Genomic DNA, 23,324 nt, shown 5'->3' with positions numbered 1-23,324 from the left:
ATATGTAAAATGTTGCTTGTTTCCCTATGACCACAGTAAAGAGTCAGGTGCCTTCAGATGCCTAAGCCAGAAAGCTGGGAGTTGATATATTGCTTACCTTCCATCCAACTGATAATAAACTCTAATGCTTCTGCCTTCTTGACATCCTCAACCCCTTCCCTCTTTGCCCTCTGCCATTACTTCGTTAGGACGCTCCCTCTTGCTTGAACAGTGTTCTTCTTGGCTCCCATCCAGCCCTATTCACCCACTGCAGCAAGAGGAATCCTTCCCAAACGCAAATCTCAGTAAGTCATGGCCTTGATTAAAAACCTACAGTTGCAAGCCCTGCGGTGCAGCCAAAAAATAAATAAGAAAAAAAATAGTCTATGCTTGGGAATTCCCTGACGGTCCAGGGGTTAGGATTCTGTGCTTCCACTGCAGGGGGCATGGGTTCAATCCCTGCTCGAGGAACTAAGATCCCACAAGCCGCATGGCACGGCCGAAAACAAAAACGAACAAAAAAAAGAAACACCTACAGTTGCTCCTCAGGGATTTGAAGATAAAATCCAAATTCTACCAGGAGATACAAGACCCTGCAAGAGCTGCCCCCTGCCAACCTTACTCTATAGTCTAGTCATTCTGAACTACCTACAGTTTCTTTTATTTTTTTTCTGAATTACCTAGTTTCTTGAAACTCCAGACAACCTTCCAAATCTTTGAACATGCTTCTTTGCTGTCTGGAGGACTCATCTTCCAAGACCCTCACACACTCCATTACCCCTCTACTCCCACCCAGATAGAGGTGAGATTTTATTTATTTCCCTCTACTCCCACCCAGATAGGGGCCAGATTGATTGATTGATATTCTTCAGAATGCAGGTTAAAAGTCACCTCCTCCTGGAAGCCCTAACTGCCTTTATGCTTCCTACTGGCCTCGGTTTTTCCTGCTTAATTACATTATTTGTCACATACTGTTGTCACTGTTTTCTTGCCAATCTCACATTCCAAACTTCTTGAAGGCAGGGTCTTTGTCTCACTTATTCTTGCTTTTTTTGCTCAGCAGTTATCCCAGGACCTGATACAGACACATCTCAAAAAAAAAAAAATAAAAAAGTTAATGAAAGAACAGCTGTTGCCCTTCTAGAACCTGGTCTTTAGCTCAATCACTTGCCCAGTATGGAATGAGATGCCTGTCTATAGGAATAACCCCCCCCGCCATGACACACCTAAAATCAGTCTTCTGAATGAAGATCACACAGCATTCTCCTGATTCCACACTTTGGAGATAATCTGCAGCAACTTTTTAGAGCCAATCCTGTATGAGATGGCAAATAAAACACAGGAAATTTTTCACAGGTTCCTTACTCCACTCTGCTCCCTTAACGTGCCTCTGAGTCCTCCTGCCTCCCAGGACTACCTTGTCCATCCCATCAAGTCCCCCAGGAGCACCTTCTGTTTCTGATCTTTGCTTTCTTATTTGTTACCTTTTGCTCCCTAAAACATAGTAGCTTAAAACATTATCATTTCTTATTTCTCATGGTTTCTATGGGGTAAGAATTCTGGAGTGGCTTGGCTGAGTTGTTCTGGCATAGTGTCTCTCATAAAGTTGCAGTCAGGTGTTGGCTGGGGCTGCAGTCATCTGAAGGCGTAACTAGAGCAGGAGGATCCACTTCTGGTTGAAAGTCCACCTTTCTGTGTGGACTTCTCCATGGGGCTGCTTGAGCATCCTCATGACACAGTGGCTGGATTCCTTCCAAAAAGAACAGTACAAGATCCCAAGACTGAACTGCAATGCCTTTTATGACCTAGCCTTGAAAGTCACACTTTATCAGTTCCATAGCTTTCTACTGATCACGTAAGTCAGCCTGACTCAATGTGGAGGGGGTACAACAAAGGCACGAATGTCAGGAGGCAAGGATCATTGGGGGCCATATAAGAAGCTGCCTACCACACCTTTCATAAAAGTTACCTGACCTGTAACTCATTCATTCATTGCCCATACATCCTAGACAGTATACTTAACAGAGGGGAAGGAGATAATTCCTTAGGTGATAATGGGTAGTAATAGATTTTAATAAATTAATCCTAACAAATATGTCATCCTAGTAAAAATATTCAGTTTTCCAAAAGTCCTGTAGGGTAAACCTCTAATATATTTCAAGTTCCACAGCAGACCTGAGGGGAAATTTTTTAATAGAGCTAGGAAATCAAACATGCTTACTCATCCCTTCCATGGGGCTAGTCACAAGTTTTGGCCCATGCCTCCATCTACTTTGATATCACTATATTTACCTCTATGTGGTTCTAGCCCGTCTCACCTGACCAGGATTTTTTTCCTGTCTGCTTCAGAAATGGAATACTATCAGAGATGAGAGACATTTCAAGAAAACCTAAGAACTGGGACTTCCTTGGCTGTCAAATGATTAGGGATCTGCCCTTCTACTGCAGGGGGCACAGGTTCAATCCCTGCTTGGGGAAATGAGTTCCTACATGCTACGTGGCAAAAAACAAACAACAAAAAAACTTAACAATTACACACATGTAAGCACCTAATAACAGCTTCAAAATACATGAAGTAAAAACAGAACTAAAGGGAGAAATACATAAATCCACAATCTTAGGTGGAGATTGTTTTACCCCTCTCTCAGTAAATGATAGGACAATTCAATAAAAAAGCAGGAGGAATATCAAAGATCTGAACAATGCTATCAACCATCTTGACCTAATTGATATTTATAGAGCACTACACCCAATAAGTATAGAATACACATTTATTTAACATATACATGGATCAACTATACTTCAATTATAAAATAAAGTATACATGGAACATTCATCAAGATGGACCATAGGTTTGGTCATAATACAAGCCTCAATAAGTTTTAAAAGACTGAAGTCTTATATAATGTGTTCTAGGAAAAAAAGAACTTAAATTAGAAAAGAACAACAATAAAATAGCTAGAAAATTCCCAAATAATTGTAAATTAAACAATCTATTTCCAAATAACCCATGAAACAAAGAGAAAATCACAAAGGAAATTATAAAATATTTCTAATTAAATGATGTCAACATTTGTGGGGTTCAACTAAAGCACTACTTAGAAGGAAATATACAGGTTTAAGTGTTTATATCAGAAAGGAAGAAAGACTTAAAATCAATTATCTAAGTTCCAATTTAAAAAGCTAGAAAAAAAATAAGTAAATTACACCCAAATTAAGTAGAAGAAAGAAATTAATAATGAGATGAAATCAATGAAGTAGAAAACAAACAATAGAGAAAATTAACAAAGTCATAAGTTGGCTCTTTGAAAAGATTAATAAAATTTGTAAATCATGATCAAGACTAATTAAGGAAAAAAGAGAGGAAAAACAAATTACCAATTAACAGCAATGAAAAAGAGGATGTCACAGATCCTACAGACATCAAAAAAATAATAAGGAAATATGAAAAACTTTACACCAATAAATTCAACAACTTCGGATGAAACAGACAATTTAGAAAAACAATTAGAAAAAAATTCGCCAAAAATAACAAAATAGATAATTGGAATAGCCTTATCTATTCAACAAATTGAATTTGTTAAAAACCTTCTCACAACTTTAGGTAATAATAATATACTCATATTGGTTGTGACAAATGTACCATATTAATGTAAGATGTCAACAATAAGGGAAACTGAATGTGGAGCACATAAAATTCTATTATCTTCACAACTTTACCACAGATCTAAAACTATTCTAAAATAAAAAGTCTATTTAAAAAAAAAAAATCCTATCTACAAAGAAAACTCCAGTGCCAGATTGGTATCATTGGTAAAATCTATCAAATACCCAAGTGAAAAGTAATACAAATCCTACTCAAACTTTTTCAGAAAATAAAGGAGGAAAGACTACTTCCCCATTTCTATTATGAGGCCAATATAAGCCTGATACCAAAATCTAATAAAGACATTACAAGAAAAAAAGAGTTACAGACCTACATTCCTCATGAATATAGACACACATACACAAAATCCTGAACAAAATATCAGTAAAGAGGATATGGCTATATATACAATGAAATATATCATGACCAAAGAAGTTTAATACAAGAATACAAGGTTACCTTAACTTTACAAAAATCAAACAGTGAAATAAACCTCATGAACAGACTAAAAGAGAAAAACTTTATGATCATCTTCATCCAGGGAAACTATTTGATTAAAAAGTAAGAGGACTTCCCTGGTGGCACAGTGGTTAAGAATCTGCCTGCCAATGCAGGAGACATGGATTTGATCCCTGGTCCAGGAAGATCCCACATGCCTCAGAGCAACCAAGCCTATGCACCACAACTACCGAGCCTGTGCTCTAGAGCCTGTAAGCCACAACTGTGCCTGTGTGCTGCAACTACTGAAGCCCACTGAAGCCCGTGTACCTAGAGCCCGTGCTCCACAACAAGAGAAGCCACTGCAATGAGAAGCCTGCACACCGCAACAAAGAGTAGCCTCCACTCTCCGTAACTAGAGAAAGCCCACATGCAGCAATGAAGACCCAACATAACAAAAAATAAATAAAAATAAAGATTTTTTTTAAAAAGCTTTACTAAAATTTTTCCTTCATAATAAAAACTCAGCAAACTAGAAATAGGAGTGAACTCTTTCAACCTGATAAAAGACATCTATGAACAACAGCTAGTGTCTAATGGTGAAACAATAAATGCTTCCTCACCAACATCAGGAACAAGGCAAGACTATCCACTCCCACCACTGCTAATATATATTAGCTAGTGAAATAAGACATGAAAAGGCATAAGATTAAAAAGGAAGTAAAACTATCACTATTCATAGACAAAATGATTGTGTGTGTAGAAAATCCAGAGATAGGGACTTCCTAGGTGGTGCAGTGGCTAAGAATCCACCTGCCAATGCAGGGGACATGGGTTCGATCCCTGCTCCAGGAAGATCCCACATGCCGTGGAGCAACTAAGCCTGTGTGCCACAACTATTGAGCCTGCACTCAAGAGCCCATAAGCCACAATTATTAAGCCCATGTGCCACAACTATTGAGCTCATGTGCCGCAACTACTGAAGCCCATGCACCTAGAGCCCATGCTCCACAACAAAAGAAGCCACTGAAGTGAGGAGCCCATGCATCACAATGAAGAGTAGCCCCCGCTCACCACAACTAGAGAAAGCCCGTGTGCAGCAATGAAGACCAAATGCAGCCAATAAATAAATAAATTCATAAAAAAAAAAAGAAAATCCAGAGATAGCTACACCCCAAATACTAACATTAATAAGTGAAATTAGCAAGGTGAAGGGAATGGAAATCAAAACATAAAAATCAGGTATATTTGTATAACTAGCAATAAACAATTGGAAAATGAGATATAAAACAAAATATCATTTATAATAGCATCAAAAAATGTCAATTACCTGGGTATAAATCTAACAAAAATTTTGTAAGACCTATATCCTGAAAACTACAAAATATTGCTGAGAGAAATTAAAGAAGATGAAATAAATGGAGAGATATACCATGTTCACGGATTAGGAGACTCAACATTGAAGAGTCCATTCTCCCTAAATTGATAAATAGATTCAACACAATCCCTATAAAAATGTCATCAGGTGATTTGGAAGAAGTAGGCAGAAAGATTCTAAAATGAAAAGGATATATAATAGCCCCCCAAAAAAACTCTTGAAAAAGAACAGTTAAAGGATTTATCAATATATTACCTAATTTCAATATTTACTGTAAAATGACAGTAATTAGGACAGTTCAATAATGGTACAAAGACAGACTAATAGCTCAATGGAATAGAATAGAGAACCCAGAAATAGACCCACACTTACATGATTATTTGATATTCAACAAAGATACCAGAGCAATCTAATGGAGAAAGAACAGACTTTTAAACAAATGGTGCTGGAATAAATGGATATCCATACAGAAAAAAATGAACCATGACTCCTACCTTACACCATACACAAAGATTACAAAGATTAATTCAAGATGAATCAAAGACATTAACATAAATTAAAACCATAAAGACTTTTGTGGAAAACATATCTTCATGACTTAAAAGGTAGATGGGTTAATAAAGCAATAACTATAAAAGAAAATTTTAAAATTATACATCATCAAAATTTAAAACTTCTGCATGTCAAAGGACATCATTAATAAAATTAATAGACAAGACATCATATATTAAAAACTTGGACTGGTATCCAAGACATATTTTTATATTTACAGAAATCAACAATAAAACAACAAACACCCCAATTTTTAAAATGGAAAATATAATTGAACAGACGCTTCACAAAATGACAAAAATGCCCAACGATCACATAAGAAAGTGTTTAAGATCATTGTTATTAGATAACTGTAAATTAAAACTACAATGAAATACAGTCAAACTCATTAGAATGAATAAAATCAAAAAGACGTACAATAGCAAATTTTGACTATGATGTAGGGCAACTGAAACTCTGATACAATGGTCGTGTGCTGGCTGTACAATGAAACACCACTATGAAGAACCTTTTGGAAAATTCTTATTAAGTTAGATCTAACCTATGACCCAGCAATTCCACTCCTAGGCATTTACCCAACAGAAGTTAAGACAAATGTTCACAAAAACTTGCACAAGAGGGACTTCCCTGGTGGTTGAGTGGTTAAGAATCCTCCTGCCAATGCACGGGACATGGGTTCCAGCCCTGGTTCGGGAAGATCCCACATGCCACAGAGCAACTAAGCCTATGCACCATAACTACTAAGCCTGTGCTTTACAGCCCATGAGCCACTACTGAGCCTCCGTGCTGCAACTACTGAAGCCCACACGCCTAGAGCCGGTGCTCCGCAACAAGAGAAGCCACAGCAATGAGAAGCCTGTGCACTGCAAGGAAGAGTAGCCTCCACTCTCTGCAACCAGAGAAAGCCTGTGCAGCAGCAATGAAGACCCAACACAGCCAATAAATAAATTAATTAAAAAAAAAAAAACTTACACAAGAATGTTTATGGCAGCCTTATTCATTATAACCCCAAACTGGAAGAAGCCCAAACGTCAAAAGGTAAATAGGTAAATAATGGTATATCTGTGCAATGGAATACTATTCAACAATAAAATGAATTACTGATACATGCAACAATACGGACAAATTCCAAAAACATTATAAGTGAAACAGCTACTCATTTTAAAAGTATATATTGTATAAATCCATTTCTGTAAAATCTAAATACAGAACAAAGTAATCTGTGGTGGTAGAAATCTGATAGTGGTTGTACAAGCACTGGGGAAGGAACTGGCTAGAAAAGGGGAAAAAAAAAAAATCCTGGGGGGATAAAAATGTCTTAAATCCTGTTTTAGGCAGGAGTATGCAATTGCCAAAACTCATTGAACTGAATATCTAAAATCTGTGCATTTTATTGTATATTCATTATGTTTTAATTAAAAAGCTAAAAATCAATGCTTTTTACTTTTTTTTTTTACTTTTTTTCACATTTTATTAGTCATTTACATACATTAATTTAAATATTTAAAACTATGGAACGCTTCACAGATTTGCATGTCATCCTTGCACAGGGGCTATGCTAATCTTTGTATCATTCCAATTTTAGTATATGTGCTGCTGAAGCGAGTGCTCAATGATTTTTAATATCCTAGGTGAAAACAATTAGAAAATAAAATTAAATAAAACAATTCCATTTAAAATACCATAAGAACACAGGAATAAATTTAACAAAAGATTTTGCACTAAAAATTACAAAACATTGTTGAGAGAGATTGAAGAAAATCTAAATGAATGGAGAGATATACCATGTTAACGGACTGAAAGACTTGAGAGTGTTAAGAAGTTAATTCTCCCCAAATTGATCTGTATATTCAAAGCAATCCCAATCAAAGTCATGTCCACTTTGTAATCCTCAGAACCTATGAATACATTACCTTACACAGAAGAGGGGACTTTGCAGATGTGATTAAGTTAAGGATCTTGAGATGGGGATATTAACCTGCATTATCTGGGTGGGCCCAATGTAATCATAAGGAAAGAGGAAGACAGGAGAGTCAGAGACAGAGGGAAAAGATGTGATGACAGAAGTAGAGGTGAGAGGGAGAGAGATTTAAAGAGCTGGCTTTAAGATTCTATAAGGGGTCATAGAATACAGGTAGCTTCCAGAACCTGGAGAAGGAAAGAAAACAGATTCTCCCCAAAGCAGCCACAGGAATACAGCCCTGTGGACCATTTAGGACTTCTGACCCCTAGAACAGTAAGATAATAAATTTGTGTTGTTTTAGGCCACTAAAAGTGTGTGTATTTGTTATAGCAGCAATAGGAGACTAATACACCTAGCAAAAATGAAAACATGTCCACAAAAGGACTCATACAAAATGCTCACAGTGCTTTATTCATAATAACCAAACAAACAAATGTCCATTTGTGATGGGGGGGGTGTATTAACCAGGAAGAGAATTTTATGGAAAGTAAAATGTACTGCATCTTGATAGGGGTGTCAGTGCCCTCCAGGCAAATACCAAGCATATACCTGTAGTTGAAGTTGGGATTTTTGCTCCTTACAATGATGAAGAACACATAGCATGGAGAAGCATACAGCATCTCAGAAGGGTGTTAAAAATGACTTAGGAGATTTGGGGGAGGTTTTAAGGAAACAGGGCTTTGTCCTGGATTGGATGCTGTGAGGAAGCAGGGTAACTCTATGATTGGGTTATCTTAAAAAATCTTTCCTGGAAGGAGGGAGGAATGAACATGGCTAAAGCCATAACTGGTAGAGAAGCAGTCCCTCATATCAGCTGGGAGAGGGGCATGTTTTATAATTTTGGTTTGCGCAGTGACCTTGTTCTTGTCTGCACTTAGACAAGATTATAAAGTTTTTTGACTTTGAGTCACAAAGTCACCTTGTCTGATGCTGATGTTTGATGACATTGTTTATAACCAACAGCAGAGTGACATGACCTCACTGTGAGCACCAGTCCAATTCCCAACATGCCAAGGCCTAGCTTTAAGGGTCAGGTCAGTTCCTGGATGTCAGGGGCTGCTTTTCTCTTCCTCAGGCAAGTGAGTTACATGGTCATATCCATTTGTCAAAAGGGTGGAGTTAGGATTTGTATATTACAATGTCAGTTGGACCCCAAATGCCTATATAAAGAAAATCAAAATGAATAAACAAACTGTAGTACATCCACACAGTGGAATGCTACTCAGCAACAGAAAGGAATAAACTACTTACACAGGCAACATCATGGATAAATCTCAAAACCATATGCTGAGCAAAAGAAGTCAGACACAAAAGAGGACATGCTGTATGGTTCCAGTTTTCTTTTATTAATTAATTAATTTAGGCTGTGTCAGGTCTTAGTTGTGGCATGCAGGATCTTTCATTGTGGCATGTGAACTCTTAGTTGTGGCATGCATGTGGGATCTAGTTCCCTGACCAGGGATCAAACCCAGTTCGCCCTGCATTGGGAGCACGGAGTCTTAGCCACTGAACCACCAGGAAAGTCCCTGTGGTTCCAGTTTTCTGATATTCTGGAAAAGGCAAAATTATGGAAACTAAGAACACTGGTTGTCAGAGTTCTGACCACACAGGGGCAGAATGGGGGACAGTTTTAGGGTAATGGAAAGGCTCCATAGCTTTGCTGTGGCAGTGGTTACACACCTATGTTTACCAAAATTCTGAACTGTATTCCTAAAATGGGTAAATTCCTTTAAGATCTTTTATTGAGATACAATTGACATACAATAAACTGCATATATTTAAAGTGTATGACTTGATATTTTTTTATTAGTAATGTATATATGGCAATCCCAATCTCCCTATTCATTCCCCCCAACCACCTCCCCCACCCCCACCCCTGCTTTCCCCACTTGGTGTCCATGTCTGCTCTCTACATCTGTGTCTCTATTTCTGCTTTGCAAACCGGTTGATTTGTACCATTTTTCTGTATTCCGCATATATGTGCTAATATACAATATTTTTCTCTAACTCACTTCACTCTGTATGACAGTCTCTAGGTCCATCCATGTCTCTACAAATGTTCCAATTTCATTCCTTAGAATGGGTAAATTTTACTGCATGAAAATTATACCTCAATAAATCTGAGAAAAAAAATATTCAAGTTAGGGGTAAGAGGGGAGTAGGTATAGGGATTGACATAACAAGAGTGGCAGAATGTTGATAACTGTTGAAGCCCAGTGGTTGGTATATGGTATTTTATTACACTCTTATGTTTATCTTATGTTTGAAATTTTCCATAATAAATTGTTTATTTTAACAGAAGGGGATATCTCTGTGGTGGAGGCCAAGATATCCGAGTCATTTGACTGTTCATCCCTCCCTCCCCTCCCCCGTACACTCTTTGCACATTAATAAACTGATGACCCTAGATTCTCAAACTGACCTCCTGCTTCTCATGCACTTAAGTAAACTAGAACAATTTACTTTGACATTTCTTCCTGGTACTCTTCAGAATTTTTTAACGCCATTTGATTTGTGGCTTTTACAAGTTTTGCTCCATTTTGAGGTCTCTTTATTCCCTCAGCTTGGGTATCCTCTCCTATTTAATATTTATTTTTTTTAAAGATGCCCTTCTCCTCACAATGGCCTCTTTGATATGTCAGTAAACCATGCAGGGCTTATTTTTCAAGTGGCTGTTCTTTTGGATTTGTGCCATGCATTTATCACGGGCTTCCAATAAAGCACTTTTAATAGAAATGGGCTCCAGGCTTTCTATGGGCTGTAACTTTTTAAACAATTCCTTTCATTTCTCCCCCCTTAATGCCCTCATTCTGTCCTAGTTCCCCTTTCTAAAACTGAGCAATCAAATGATGGATTTCCCCCCCTCCCTTTCCCGTTAGCAGGCTGAATGTGTATTGTGGTCACTATTGACTGAGTGGTTTACCCATGACCACTCAGTGCCCCAGTGTGGTCACTGCACAGACCCAGATTCAGTCTACAGTTTCCTGCAGTGAGGATTCAAAGTATCCGCCAAGCATCCAGCATCCCTGGCTGTGTCAATCCTTCCCTTTACATTGTTAATTGGCTCACTATCAATCTATAGGAGAGAAGCCCAACTCTCACACCTATTAGAATGGCTAAAACAGACTGAACAGATTAAGTATAAGTGAAGATGAAAGCAATTGAAACTCACATGCTGCTGGTAGGAAATGTAAAATGGTGCTGCCCCTTTGGAAAACAATCTGGCCATTCCTCAAAATGTTACAGAATTCCTATATGACCCAGCAACTCCATTCCTAAGTATATACCCAAGAGAAGTGAAAATATATGTCCACACAAATGAGCATGGATGTTCATAGTGGCATTAACCACAATAGCCCCAAACTGGAAATAACCCAAATGCCCACTAATGGGTAATGGACTGAAAATTGTGCTATATCCATACAATGGAATACTACTTAGCAACAAAAAGGAACTTGATACATGCAATGACTTTGATAAATCTCAAAAAATGTTGCTAAGAAGCCACCCTATAAAAGGGTGCATACTGTATAATTCCATTTTTATAAAACTCTAGAAAGTGTAAACTAACCTATACTGACAGAAAGCAGATCAGACAGAAAGCCTGGGGATGGGGTGAGGGATTACCAATCATTATCTTGATTTCATGGGCTTACAGATGTCAAAATTTATCAGACTGTACACTCTAAATGTAGGCACATCTCATTTTACAGTGTTTCAGATACTGCATTTTTTACAAATTGAAGGTTTGTGGCAACCCTGCATAAAGCAAGTCTATCAGTGCCATGTTTCCAACAGCATTTGCTCACTTCATGTCTCTATCACATTTTGTCAATTCTTGCAATATTTCAAACTTTTCCACTATTATTTGTTATGGTGATCTGTGATCAATATCTTTGATGTTACCACAACTCACCGAAGGCTCAGATGACTGTTAGCAATTTTTAGCAATAAAGCGTTTTTAAATTAAGATATGTACATTGTTTTTTAGACAATTCTATTGCACACTTAATAGCATATCATAACTTGCATATGCACTGGGAAACCAAAAAATTCATGTGACTCATTTTATTGCAACATTCACTTTATTGCAGTGGCCTGGAACTGAACCTGCAATATCTCTGATGTACGCCTGTATATGTACTTTATTACATATCAATTATACCTCAAGAAAGCTAAAAAAAAAAAAAAAAAAGAATAAGGATACAACTGATGGGAACATACTGTACAGCACAAGGAACTCTACCTAATGCACTGTGGTGACCTAAATGGGAGGGAAGTCCAAAAGGGAGGGGACATGTGTATGTATATGGCTGATTCATTCTGTTGTGCAGTGGAGGCTAACACAACATCGTAAAGCAACCATACTCCAATAAAAATTAATAAAAAGAAAAAAAAGAATAAAAATAATAAAAATAATACAAACTCCTAGACTTGGGGAAGGGAGCCCCAGGTTGCTTCTCCAATTACTTTGTGGGACATCGATGGGGACAGCCTCACCCTATTTTAGTTCAAACTGTAAATTCAGCTCAGAAGGTCACGATGGCCCACTATGGGAGGCCTTCCTCTTGATAATGTTTGCTTCCCTCGTCCCCAGAAGCCACCAGTTAAATTCCAACCACAGCCACTCGGCCACTTACCACTTGGTGTATGTTTCTAGGTCTGCCTCCCCAACTCCGGCAGAACCTCCACCGTCAGGACGTGTCACAGTCACCTTCCCATTCCCAATTTAGGCTCCCGCAGAGATTTCTTTCCCCCCACTAGTGTTCTCTCTACAGAAGGGGATGGCTTCTCAGAGACAACTCCTTCCAGGACACCATTCACACAGCAAACAATTACAAAGGACCTACTGTATAGCACAGGGAACTCTGCTCAATGTTATGTAACAATCTAAATGGGAAAATGTATAATTGAATCACTTTGCTGTACACCTGAAACTATCACAACATTGTTAATCAACTATATTCCAATATAAAATAATAAAAAGTTAAAAAAAAAAAAAAAGACAAAAATAAAGGGGCTACTACGTATGAGGCTCTGAGCTAGGCCCCCAGAGTGAGGCTCAGTGTCAGAAAGAAAATGAACTAGAGTCCGAGCAGTTCCCACATAGCCTGTGAGAGCTGAGATGCCCTGGGCACACACGGGAGGAACCCTTAGCCAGACTTTGCAGTAGGGTGGGTTCTGTCAGGAAAAGCTTCTCAGAGGAGATATTTAATCTGAAGAATGAACAAGAGCCCCAAGTGGGTGGGGGTGGGAGAGTTTTCCCACACGTGGAACATCACATGCAAGAAGCCTGAAGCTGAGAAAGGGTATCAGTGCAGCTGGATTCTGGAATTTGCAGCCTTGCTTTGGTAGGCAGATCAAACTGTTAGGCCATGCACAGAGCCTAGCATTCATCTAGATTTTAGAAGACTCTAGAAGGCAACATGGAACGTTGGAAGGATTTTAAGATGAGGAGTAGCTTGTTCACACGTGTTTCCAAAAAACTATTATGGCTGAGGCGGGGAGAGTAGTTGAAATCAGGGCAAAGCTAGAGGCAGAGGACCTCTTAGGAGGGCATTGCACTGGTTCTGGGGAAGTTCATGGCAGCACAAGGCAAGGTGGAGGAGAGAGGGCCAGGGCAGGAGGATGTCTTACACTCCTGTCCCCATATCCAGTCTAGTCACCTACTTGCCAGCAAACCACCAGCTTCCCTCCATAATATCCTGAGTCTGTCTTGAAAGCCCAACCTTGCAAAAGGCCATCTCTCATCTCAGTCACTCATCCAGCCTCTGAGAGCCAAGAGTGCTTTTACATTCATTGAAAACTTGAGCAAACCTGCTCCCAGGACAGATCAAACCAGGTCTGCTTCAACTGTGGACTTTGAAACTATTGCCCTAGTTAGTGCTATCAGCAAGATTGCTTTCTCCCAGGTCTAAGAACTGATAAATCCATTCTGAGGCTAGGCATTAAAGCAGATATGGTAGGAGCCCATGACCCTGCATTGCTGTGTATCTACTACAGGCTGCATTCCCAAAGCTTGGAGAAGAGTCTGGGCACGGGTGTGTTTCTTGTCTTTTAGTTCTCACTTAGTAGGCCTGGTTTCTGGAGACAAGGGTAGGGACAGGGAATTCCTAGGACCCACACTGCGCTGCTGGAGGCCCAGGTCAGGCACTCGTGGAGGGAAGGTTCAAATGGGCCCTCAGGTCTTCAGGGCTAGAGGATGTATCCTTCTCAAAAACATCTTTGTCTTCCTGCACCGAACACCGGCATATGGTAGCTGCTTCTCAAAGGTCTATTAAATTAATCAAACTAAAGTCTGGTCTTCTAAAGAACCAGGGTACTTATAAGATGGCACTTGGCCTCACCAAGAGACTTAAAACTGTTATTTGGCACTCCCTGTAAGAGGACTGTATTTTTCAGGAAAAGGGGATTTGTGTCTATACAGGGAAGTCCATATCAGGAAAATGTACCTTCAGCTGTCAGCTTCCAAAATCTCATAAAAGAGCCTTTGGAGCCTGTTTTGGTGGTAGTGGCGGTGGGGATTAGCTGGGGAGTCATATAAGGGGCTGGTGGGCAGATGCCAGGTTTTCATGGGCCTCAAAATCAACCCTGGAAGATTGGCCAAAACTTCTCCAAAGCTTTCACCCAGTGATGGATGTGCCCACGCAGGTGCTCAAGGGGTCTCTCTCTGCTCCTCGTACTCTACCTACCCCAAGTGACCTTCTCAGGCACTTGTAATATGAAACATTTGTTTTTCCTAATCTTATTTAAAAAAAACACCACCACCTTAATTTCTGACCCCTGAGTCATAACCTGACACCACCTGACATTTGTTTTCTAATCAAACCTCTTCAAGATGCCCTGACTGGTCTCACCCCTCCCCTGCTCCGCACACCCACCTCTGGGTCACTTCAGCCTTCATTCACTGCCCCTGCCCTGCACTTCCTTTCAGTCCAGACTAATGATTTACCACTTACATAGTATATGGCATTATGGACTCAATGTAGACCTCTGGTTTTGCTTTCCTAACTGGAAAGTGAGGTCCTTGAAGGCAAATTTCAAATCTTGTTTCCCAGAGCATTCATCAGCATTGACCCCCAAGCAGCTAATCAATGATTGGCAGGGCCATTCAATTTACCAAGATAGGGGGACAGTGGGGGGCTGGCAGGCAGCCAGAACCACCTCCATCTGTGTATTTTTATCCATAGGCTCTGACTCTACCTTATAGATTCTCTGGGTTTTCCCAGAGTCCATGGGTGATCTTGAAGAACACATTCTGGAACTAATTTAAATCACGAGGGAAAGGGCTGACAAAGATGAAAAAGTGACATTTTAGGGCCAGAAAATCACCAAGGCTATAGAGAAACCCACCTGCTCACTTGCTGGCCTTGTTGGGAAACAGTAAAGCTAAGAGCTAACATTTCATAGTAGAATCCAGGTTAAACAATCACAAGGCGTGCGAACACGGGTAAACCACTTGACATCACTTGAGCCAGCAGAAAAACTGGATAAAAAGCAATCTTTGGCAAGGCAGCCAAGACTAAAACAGCTTCCCCCAACACTACATCTTTATGCCAAAGCAAGCTTCCACTCAGTGGTGGTTCAGAATACAAAGCTCACCTTCCCAGGACTAAGTGTAAGTGCACATTCAGGGTTGCTGTCAGCTGCCACCTTGTGGTCTAAATTACAACTGCTCGTCAGGACTGAAATAGGTGGTTACCAGCACAAAATCACCTGTGCAGTCTAGGATTTTTATGTTATTAGTTTCACGAGGCTAATTACCCTCCCTCTCAATACAATGTTTGGCTCATAGTGCCCCACTAATGATTCCCAAGTCCCCATACCCCTTTAGAACAGCCACTTCTATTAGTTATCAGTCTTGCTGGCTTTCTTTACGTTGGTGGGCCTGCTGCTTAAACCAGAGTTGCTACCTCAAAAGCTTTGACCCCTGTGCAGAAAGGGCAGATTTACTGCAACCATCAGTCCTGGTTTGATCTGCAAGTCAAAGTTGGTACCTCACCCAGCAAACCTGCCTGCAGGCTTGTGCCCCTGGGCTCTTACTGGGCTCTACCTTCAAGGCCCACTTCCAGACAGATGGTGTTTGCAGTGCAGGACCACAGAAATGGTCCCATCAAACCCCTCTGGGTACTTGAAAGATGGCACTTGGCCCCACCAAGAGAAAACTCAACACACTGTTCTTGTCCATTTACCCATGTCATATGCTGGGTCACCACTGAAAAACTCCATGAAAATGGGACAACGGATTTCCCGTTCTCAAGGAGCCCTGGGATTAGCAAGATCACCAGTTGTCTACTATTCCTGGGGTGAGGGGAGGCTTTAGATGGCTGGGCAGTCCCTTTAGGATGTTTTTGTGGAATGTTTTCTCCCTGATTCTTGCAAACCCTGAGCTTTGAGGATCAGTAATTCCAAGACCAGCATAACAGAAACTTTCCCAGCACAAAGAGCTAGGCCAGCATGCTTGGTCTGGTGAAGATGCCCAGCGTTCCAACCACCTCCCAGAACAGTAACCACACTGGACAGGATCCTACAGGGAGGCATACACTGGAACAAAGAGGGCCCAGGTCAAAGCCAAGTACTGCAGCTCTAATAGCAACAAATGATGTCACCCTGGATAAGGACAACTCCCAGAACCAATCCGATCCTGTCCCACTTAACACTTTGATCCTTAAACCATTCCTGTCCAGGCTACATAATGCAAACAAACCAGGGCACGCAAGATTCACCTACAGGTTTATTCACCACACAACAACCTCTTCAAACTTTACTGAGGTGGCTGACCACGTCCACGACCAAATCCGCCTCTCTGCAAGAGAAACAAAGGACAGCAGCATTAGTGGTACGCTGGGCGGCAGGCCTCATCTCCACTGGAGAGGCCCCCAAATGTAAGGGCTCAGAACCCAGCCCTCGCGCAGGCTCTGGGGCCACATTCACCTCCTAGGCCTGTTTCCTCCCTGTAAACTGGGAATGTGGACACCCACTCAAGAATCCCCATATATACACACACGGAAGCACCTAGCAACAGGACATTATCCTGTGTCTGCCATACACACCTCCTCACAAAGGAGACCTTAGAGAACAATCATGTCCTGTGAAGAGTTGCCCACGACCGCTGTCCCAACAGGGATACACCATCCCCGGGCTGAACACTTAACTTGGATTAAGTAATCTCACAACTATCTTGAGACAGCTACTATTTTACAGATGAGCAAACAGACACAGAGGGATTAGAGCCTGCTCAATCTCCAGTGTTCAGCTCTCAACCTCATTTTGGTTCATGAAACTAATCCAGGGAGGCTACGATGGCCATTAATGAACTAGAAAATACCACCATGCCTCATGTAGCACTGACCTGTGAGACTTGTTTCAGTAATTTATATCCTTACAGAAGTTCGCATACTGAGTCTCAACATAAGAACCTATTTGGAATCTGTGGTTGGGAAGAGGGTTAGGAAGAGGGTTGGGAAGAGGGTTGGGAAGAGGGTTGGGAAGAGGGGTGGGACCCACCCGGGTGGGACCCACCCCATTACACTGCATCCCTGGACGTGCAGATCCAAAGGGCTGAGAACAGAACAGTGACTGCTTATGAAGAGCAAAAAGGGGATACTTACAAACTGGAATTCGGTTGCTGACCCAGCCCCAGCCTCGGCTTTCTTGTCGGCACCAGCTGGAATGAGAAACACAGATTTAGATTCATCATATGATCTGATCCACTATGGAACAAGGGCAGACAACCCAATCTTGCAAGAAAAACCATGTCAGCAAAGATACCCCAGCAAAGGTACCATGAAGTACAAGTAAATTACACCCTGCAGTGGGGAAACATCTTCTGAGCCACCTCTGCCCCATCCCTCTCCTGGGGCAGTCTTAAGTTACCTTACAGACCTCGCAGCCTAAATTATTGCCTCCTCCAGGAAGGCTGCCTTGACCACAAAGTCTGAATTATGTGCCCTTCCTATCTAGCACTTCCCATCACTAAGTTACTTCCATGCTTCAGACCAACGCCTAGCTCACAGAGGGAGCTCAGCGAAGGGAGAACTGAGAGGTAAAGGGCCCAAAGAAGCAAAAAGCAACCTTACTATGACCAAGAGAAAGTGGCAAACATGAAAGATCTAGTGCTGCTCTGTCCTATACGGCAGCCCCTAGTCCAAATTGAGATGTGTGCAAAATACCCATCAGATCTCAGACTTTAGAGAATGCAACATATCTCATTAATGTTTGTATGAATCACATACTAAAATAACATTTTAAAATACACTGGGATAAAAAAAATTAATATTCTCATAAACCATTTCTATTTGCATTACGTGTGACCACTAGGAAATTTTATGATTCACATTTAAGGGGCACGGGGTGGCAGCAGTGGCAGGGCTAACAGTGAGCGCAGTTTAGTAAATCTTATTCAAACTGGAGCCTCCCTTTGGCCCACTTCAGACCACACCCACCACAGGCTCCTTTCTGCTCACACCCCTCCACCTCACATTTGACCAGACCCACTGTATCTCCCTCATTTCCGCACCTCATGCTGATCTCTTCACAAAATGCTTACTCCCTCAACTTGGGGACCAACTGTCACACCCTCCGGCCAATTCCCTGTGTGGTTTGACTTCTAATAAGAGAAACCACAAATGTTCTCTGAACTGAGAGCCTGTTTGCTGGAGGAATTCTTTCTCACTACTATCCAATTGTTTAGGTCAATTGCTCACTTCTCATATCTGAAGAATCAGGCACCATAAGTAGGAGGTAAGAGCAGTAAAAGTTGGTAAAAATTCCCTTCTACACCTTGCCTTTATATCATAATCAACTGCTTCTGCAGCAAGGACAGTCTCTTTAAAACAAGTTGAATGGCTCCCCATCTTATTCCAGAGCAAAATCTCAAGTCCTACCATGGCCCACAGTGCTATGAGACCTACACCCTCATCTGACTCTCCCACTACCTTCCGTTCAGATAAGCCAGGTGCCTTCCCCATAGGACCTTTGCCTGGAATGCTCTTCCCCCAGGTAGCCTCGCCATCTGGAGATGTTTGCTTCAATCTCACTTTGACAGAACTTTCCCTGCAAATCCAATTGGAAACTGCAACACCTTCCACCCCCGCCCCAAGTTTAATTTTCCCCTCTAGCACCCACAATGGACACGATACATACTTATTTTTATTTACCCATCCCCACTACTAAAATGCAAGTTCAACAAGAGAAGGGCCTTTTGTCTCTTATGTATGCTACTAGCCCCCCAGCTCTTAAGAATGGTGTCTGGTATAACACAGGCACTCAGTACATATTTGCTGAATGGACATCTGTTATTCCCATCAATGCACACATCTGCTATTTAAAAACAGGATTTTGCACTATTTTTGCAATAAAAAAGCAACAAAGGTGATCTGAGTGGGCCCTGCAGTCAAGCAGCTTACAACACAGGAACACAACCACAAAACAAAGAAAGCATGCTGTTATCCTGACAATTTTCAGTTTTGCTCTAAAGGTCTTCAACTAAAGTCTTCGGTGTCCCCAGCTCAGGGGGCTTTCCTCCTAACCCCCATCCCTGACTAAGGCCAGAAGCACAAACAACTCCAGCTGGCAATGATATGAGATGAAACCAAGGATCTTTACTGGTTACTGTGGCATCTTCAAGGGCCGAGCCCCAGCCAGGGCAGAATCCCGAGATTCTACCCCAATACCCAGACACAGATGCTGCTACTCACGGGGCACAGCGCTGCGTCTGTAGGTGTCTCTGTCGGCTTCCCCTCGTGTGAGCCTTGCAGGTCGCTCTCCCTCCAGACCTGCACAAATTAAACCACAGCATAAACACAAGGCAACATGGGAACTCTGTCCCCTTCAGGCCAAGAAAATTGGAAATGCTCTCCATTCTCACTGGGCAACAACTTAGTTATGATGGGTTAATGGGAACAAGAACTCCTACACCCAGAACTGTCAGCTAGAAACTCGCCCTGACATTTTGGTTCCTTGAAGACCTAGGAAAACGCACATCTTTTTTTTTTTTTTTTTTTTGCACATCTTAATTAAAATGTCACACACCTGCAAAAGGTTCATTTTACTGTATTTTTCAACATAAAAACACACATTCCTATTACTTAGCAAATGACGAAATCCAGCCATTTCTACGAACACTTGAAAAGCTAAATTTTAAACTTGACCCATCTCTGAAATGGAAAACTTCCTGCGCAAACAGGAAAGGAGGCATCATAAGCTGAAAGGCCCACCGCCAGTGTAAGCATATAAATACACAGGCTACCAAGAATCCGCTCGTTCAGCAGTCCCCAACCTTTCTGGCACCAGGGACCAGTTCTGTGGAAGACAATTTTTCCAAGGATGGGGCAGGGGGATGGTTCAGACGGTAATGCGAGTGATGGGGAACAATGGGGAACAGCAGATGAAGCTTCGCTTGCTCGCCCTCCGCTCACCTCCTGCTGTGCAGCCAGGTTCCTAACAGGCCGGTGGTTGGGAAACCCTGATCTAGTTCATCCTCAGGCTTCTCTGACCTCACTAGGCTGTGGGACAACAGTCTCATAAACACTGGAAGTTTAATTTAGTATTCTCTCTACCTCGTTATGCTAGAAAATTATCTACAGAGTTCACATGATTTGAATATGGACCTTTTTTTAAAATGAAAGAAATAAGATCAAATCTGTAGTAAGTGGCTAAACAAATGCCAGGCCCCACCTGTGGAAAACTGGAATCTATGTGAGAACAATCAATGGCACTGACATACACCCCCCGCTCCCGTGCCCCCATTGATTCCAAGATGCTTTGCTCTAGATATGTAATCCTGTGCCTATCACCAGAATCCCCTAGGGAGCTTTCATAAAAAATGCAGATTCCTGAGCTCCATGAAGTCTCTTTTCAGGAAACCTGGACAGTCTGACGTTCATCTGTTTTTAGAAATCTCTGCATCTCATTTCATCAAACTCACAAACTGCTCCTCCTACAAAGTTTCGGTGACAAGTTTTTTCAGTATCTAAGGAAAGGGAACGACAGTCTTGACAAATGCCAACTGTGAGCCAGCAATGATCTCCAGTCAGAAGGTAACTCCCCACACACAGACCCCTTCCACACTATTTTTTCACACTGCTTTCACACACACACACTCCCTCTCTCCCCCCCGCCCCCTACATCCATTCTCCCCTACTTGATGTGATTATTTCTGCTCCCATTGCCAAGAAACTCTAGACAACTCCTTCATTTATTTCACACATGGTAAAAAGCTTTGCTCTGGACTTCTTGGGGGGGATAAGCACCTCGCTCTATGACAAAAATTTCTTAATACTCTATGCACGTATCTAGCCAGACTAATAACCTGTGTTTAATGCCATTTCTCAGGATGGCCCAAAGACTTGAGTCTAGTTCCACTAAAGGGTCTAGAGGAAAAAAAAAAAAAAAAAAGGGTCTAGGACTTGACCTAGGCCTTGCGTGCCAAAGTCCCTCAAAAGCTGATTCCAATGGTGCATTAATAAGACCGCTTCCACGCACCACACAAAAAAAAACCCCAGTTTCACCTCTCCCCTCAGAAAGAACAACTTCAGAGGACACCCTTGGAGGCATTATGTGGGCACTATACCTTTGGGCCGTGGCCTGCCAGTCTCAGGACGGCTGCGGCGCAGGGTGGCAGGCACGATCTCAGGGGGCAGGTGGAGGTAATCCCGGAGATATTGGATACCCTCATTGGTTAGGTACCAGTAGAAATGTCTCCAGGCAAACTGTTCCTTCACGTAGCCTCGTGATTTGAGAGACTGTAAGACAGAAAACCACCATTAAGACATAACTAGAGGCTTGAAGCTAGAAAGGCAGTGCAAATGGGAAGCTCAACTGCACAGCAGACAAGTTTTCACAGTGTATCTACCTCACAGCCCTTTAAGGCAGCAAGCAGCTCTGGCTGTCCTGACCTCTCCTTGGAATTTGCCTTGAACACCAGTGGAAAATCCCTCCATCTGCACCCCACTACAGCAGCCCCCCGGCTACCTGCATGGCCTTCATGACGTGAAGATTGGGCACGTTCTTGTCTGCCAGCTCCGGGTGCTTAGGCATGTGGACATCCTTCTTGGCCACCATCACTCCCTCCTTAAACAGGAGTTCATAAATGGCAATCCGGTTCTTCTTGGGCATCAACATCTGCAAGAAGAAAGCAATTATCAAGAGCCCTTTCCAGCAGTGTGGCCTGGAGCCGGCAACCCAGGTCATCGCCCCCAAAGACCCGCCCGCCCCTCCCCCCATCACAATCCAATGGGCTGAAATCTCAAACACACCGTGAAAAACATGCAGGAAACAGGAATTCAAACTCCGCGAACTAAATCCCAACAGTTACTAGTTCCCGCCTCCGCCCTCGAAAACACGTTTCAGGTGAGAAACTGCCAGAACGTTAAAATAAAACGAGGATGGAGGTACATACTCGCTCCATACTTTCACTCGCAACAAAGGTATAAAAGGGGGCGCAGGCCCTGTACGCTCGGACTATTTGGGGACCATCAGCAACTGCACCTAATGCGGATATGGGCGCGGCGGTACCTTCAGGTGCGCGGGAAGGACCCTGAGGAGAGCCCTCGACTCATGACAGGCCGCAGACCCCAAACCAAAGCGCTGAAGTAGTCACAGCCTACCACTCTTCTCCCATACTAGAGCTCCATGGCCAGGCAAGAAGGCAACTTGGGGTGCGCGGTTCTGCCCCGAAAAAAAGGGTGCAAGAGGGTCGCAGTCTCCCTACCATCGTCCGGATCTTCCCCGCCACGCCAGGGCTTCATCCTCCCCTCCTCCGCCCTCCGCCCTCCGCCATCCGGACGTCGATCTTCGCCTGCCAGGGCCCCACTACCCCGCAAAGTGCGCCCCTGGCCCCTCTCACTGCTCAGAAATGGACATGCGGGGAGCTGGAGAGAGCCTCCTCCGCCCCAACCCCGGGGAGGAGCAGCGACTACGGCGGCGAGAGAGCCAGGATGGTGCCCGATCGAACCCGGACCCCAGAGGAACTCACCGCTACGGCTGCAGCGTCCGGGGCCGAAGCTGGAAAGGAAGAGGCATGCGCGGCGCGGCGTCTCTTCCGGGCTGCCTGCCCCTCCCCCTGTCAGGACCCACGCGCTGCTTGGGGTGGCCTCGGCGGTGCCTGAGAGACTGGAGGCTCTGGGTGGCCGCGAACCCTGGCCGCCTTGAGGACGTACGCTCGTGGAAACTGCCGCTGGGGGCTTCTGAGCCTGCGTGCTTTATGAATAAATGGTCACGTTTATGCTCAGGCAGGCCTTGTATCTTTATTTTCTGTGTTTCCCCTTGGTAATTTATTATTATGTAAATAATGCATGCTATTTGAGCGGGGGGGGGGAAGAGAGACCATACAGACGAAATAAAAATAACTGCAATAACAATAATAA

General features: G+C 42.5%; 1 protein-coding gene and 1 non-coding gene across 3 annotated transcripts; both read right to left on the bottom strand.

Moving 5' to 3' along the window:
* Positions 1–7,498: 7,498 nt before the first annotated feature.
* Positions 7,499–7,602, bottom strand: LOC130832198 (U6 spliceosomal RNA). The gene has a single exon (XR_009048270.1). It is a non-coding gene; the product is annotated as a U6 spliceosomal RNA (small nuclear RNA).
* A 9,070-nt stretch (positions 7,603–16,672) lies between these two features.
* Positions 16,673–23,013, bottom strand: RPS10 (ribosomal protein S10). Of its 2 annotated transcripts, XM_057699297.1 has the most exons (7): positions 22,934–23,008; positions 22,474–22,626; positions 21,931–22,080; positions 21,530–21,701; positions 19,656–19,733; positions 17,568–17,623; positions 16,673–16,762 (listed from the first exon to the last, which is right to left on the bottom strand). In XM_057699297.1, the coding sequence occupies exons 3-7, from the start codon at positions 22,078–22,080 to the stop codon at positions 16,721–16,723; spliced, it is 498 nt and encodes a 165-aa protein (XP_057555280.1). In that variant the 5' UTR covers positions 22,474–22,626; positions 22,934–23,008; the 3' UTR covers positions 16,673–16,720. The 2 variants fall into 2 exon arrangements, with proteins under 2 accessions (XP_057555280.1, XP_057555279.1); XM_057699296.1 differs by lacking the exon at positions 22,474–22,626 and having other exon boundaries at positions 22,934–23,013.
* Positions 23,014–23,324: the final 311 nt, after the last annotated feature.

This window comes from Hippopotamus amphibius, chromosome 11 (assembly GCF_030028045.1).
Source record: "Hippopotamus amphibius kiboko isolate mHipAmp2 chromosome 11, mHipAmp2.hap2, whole genome shotgun sequence".
NCBI lineage: Eukaryota > Metazoa > Chordata > Mammalia > Artiodactyla > Hippopotamidae > Hippopotamus > Hippopotamus amphibius.
This window is presented reverse-complemented; position numbering and strand designations above follow the sequence as displayed.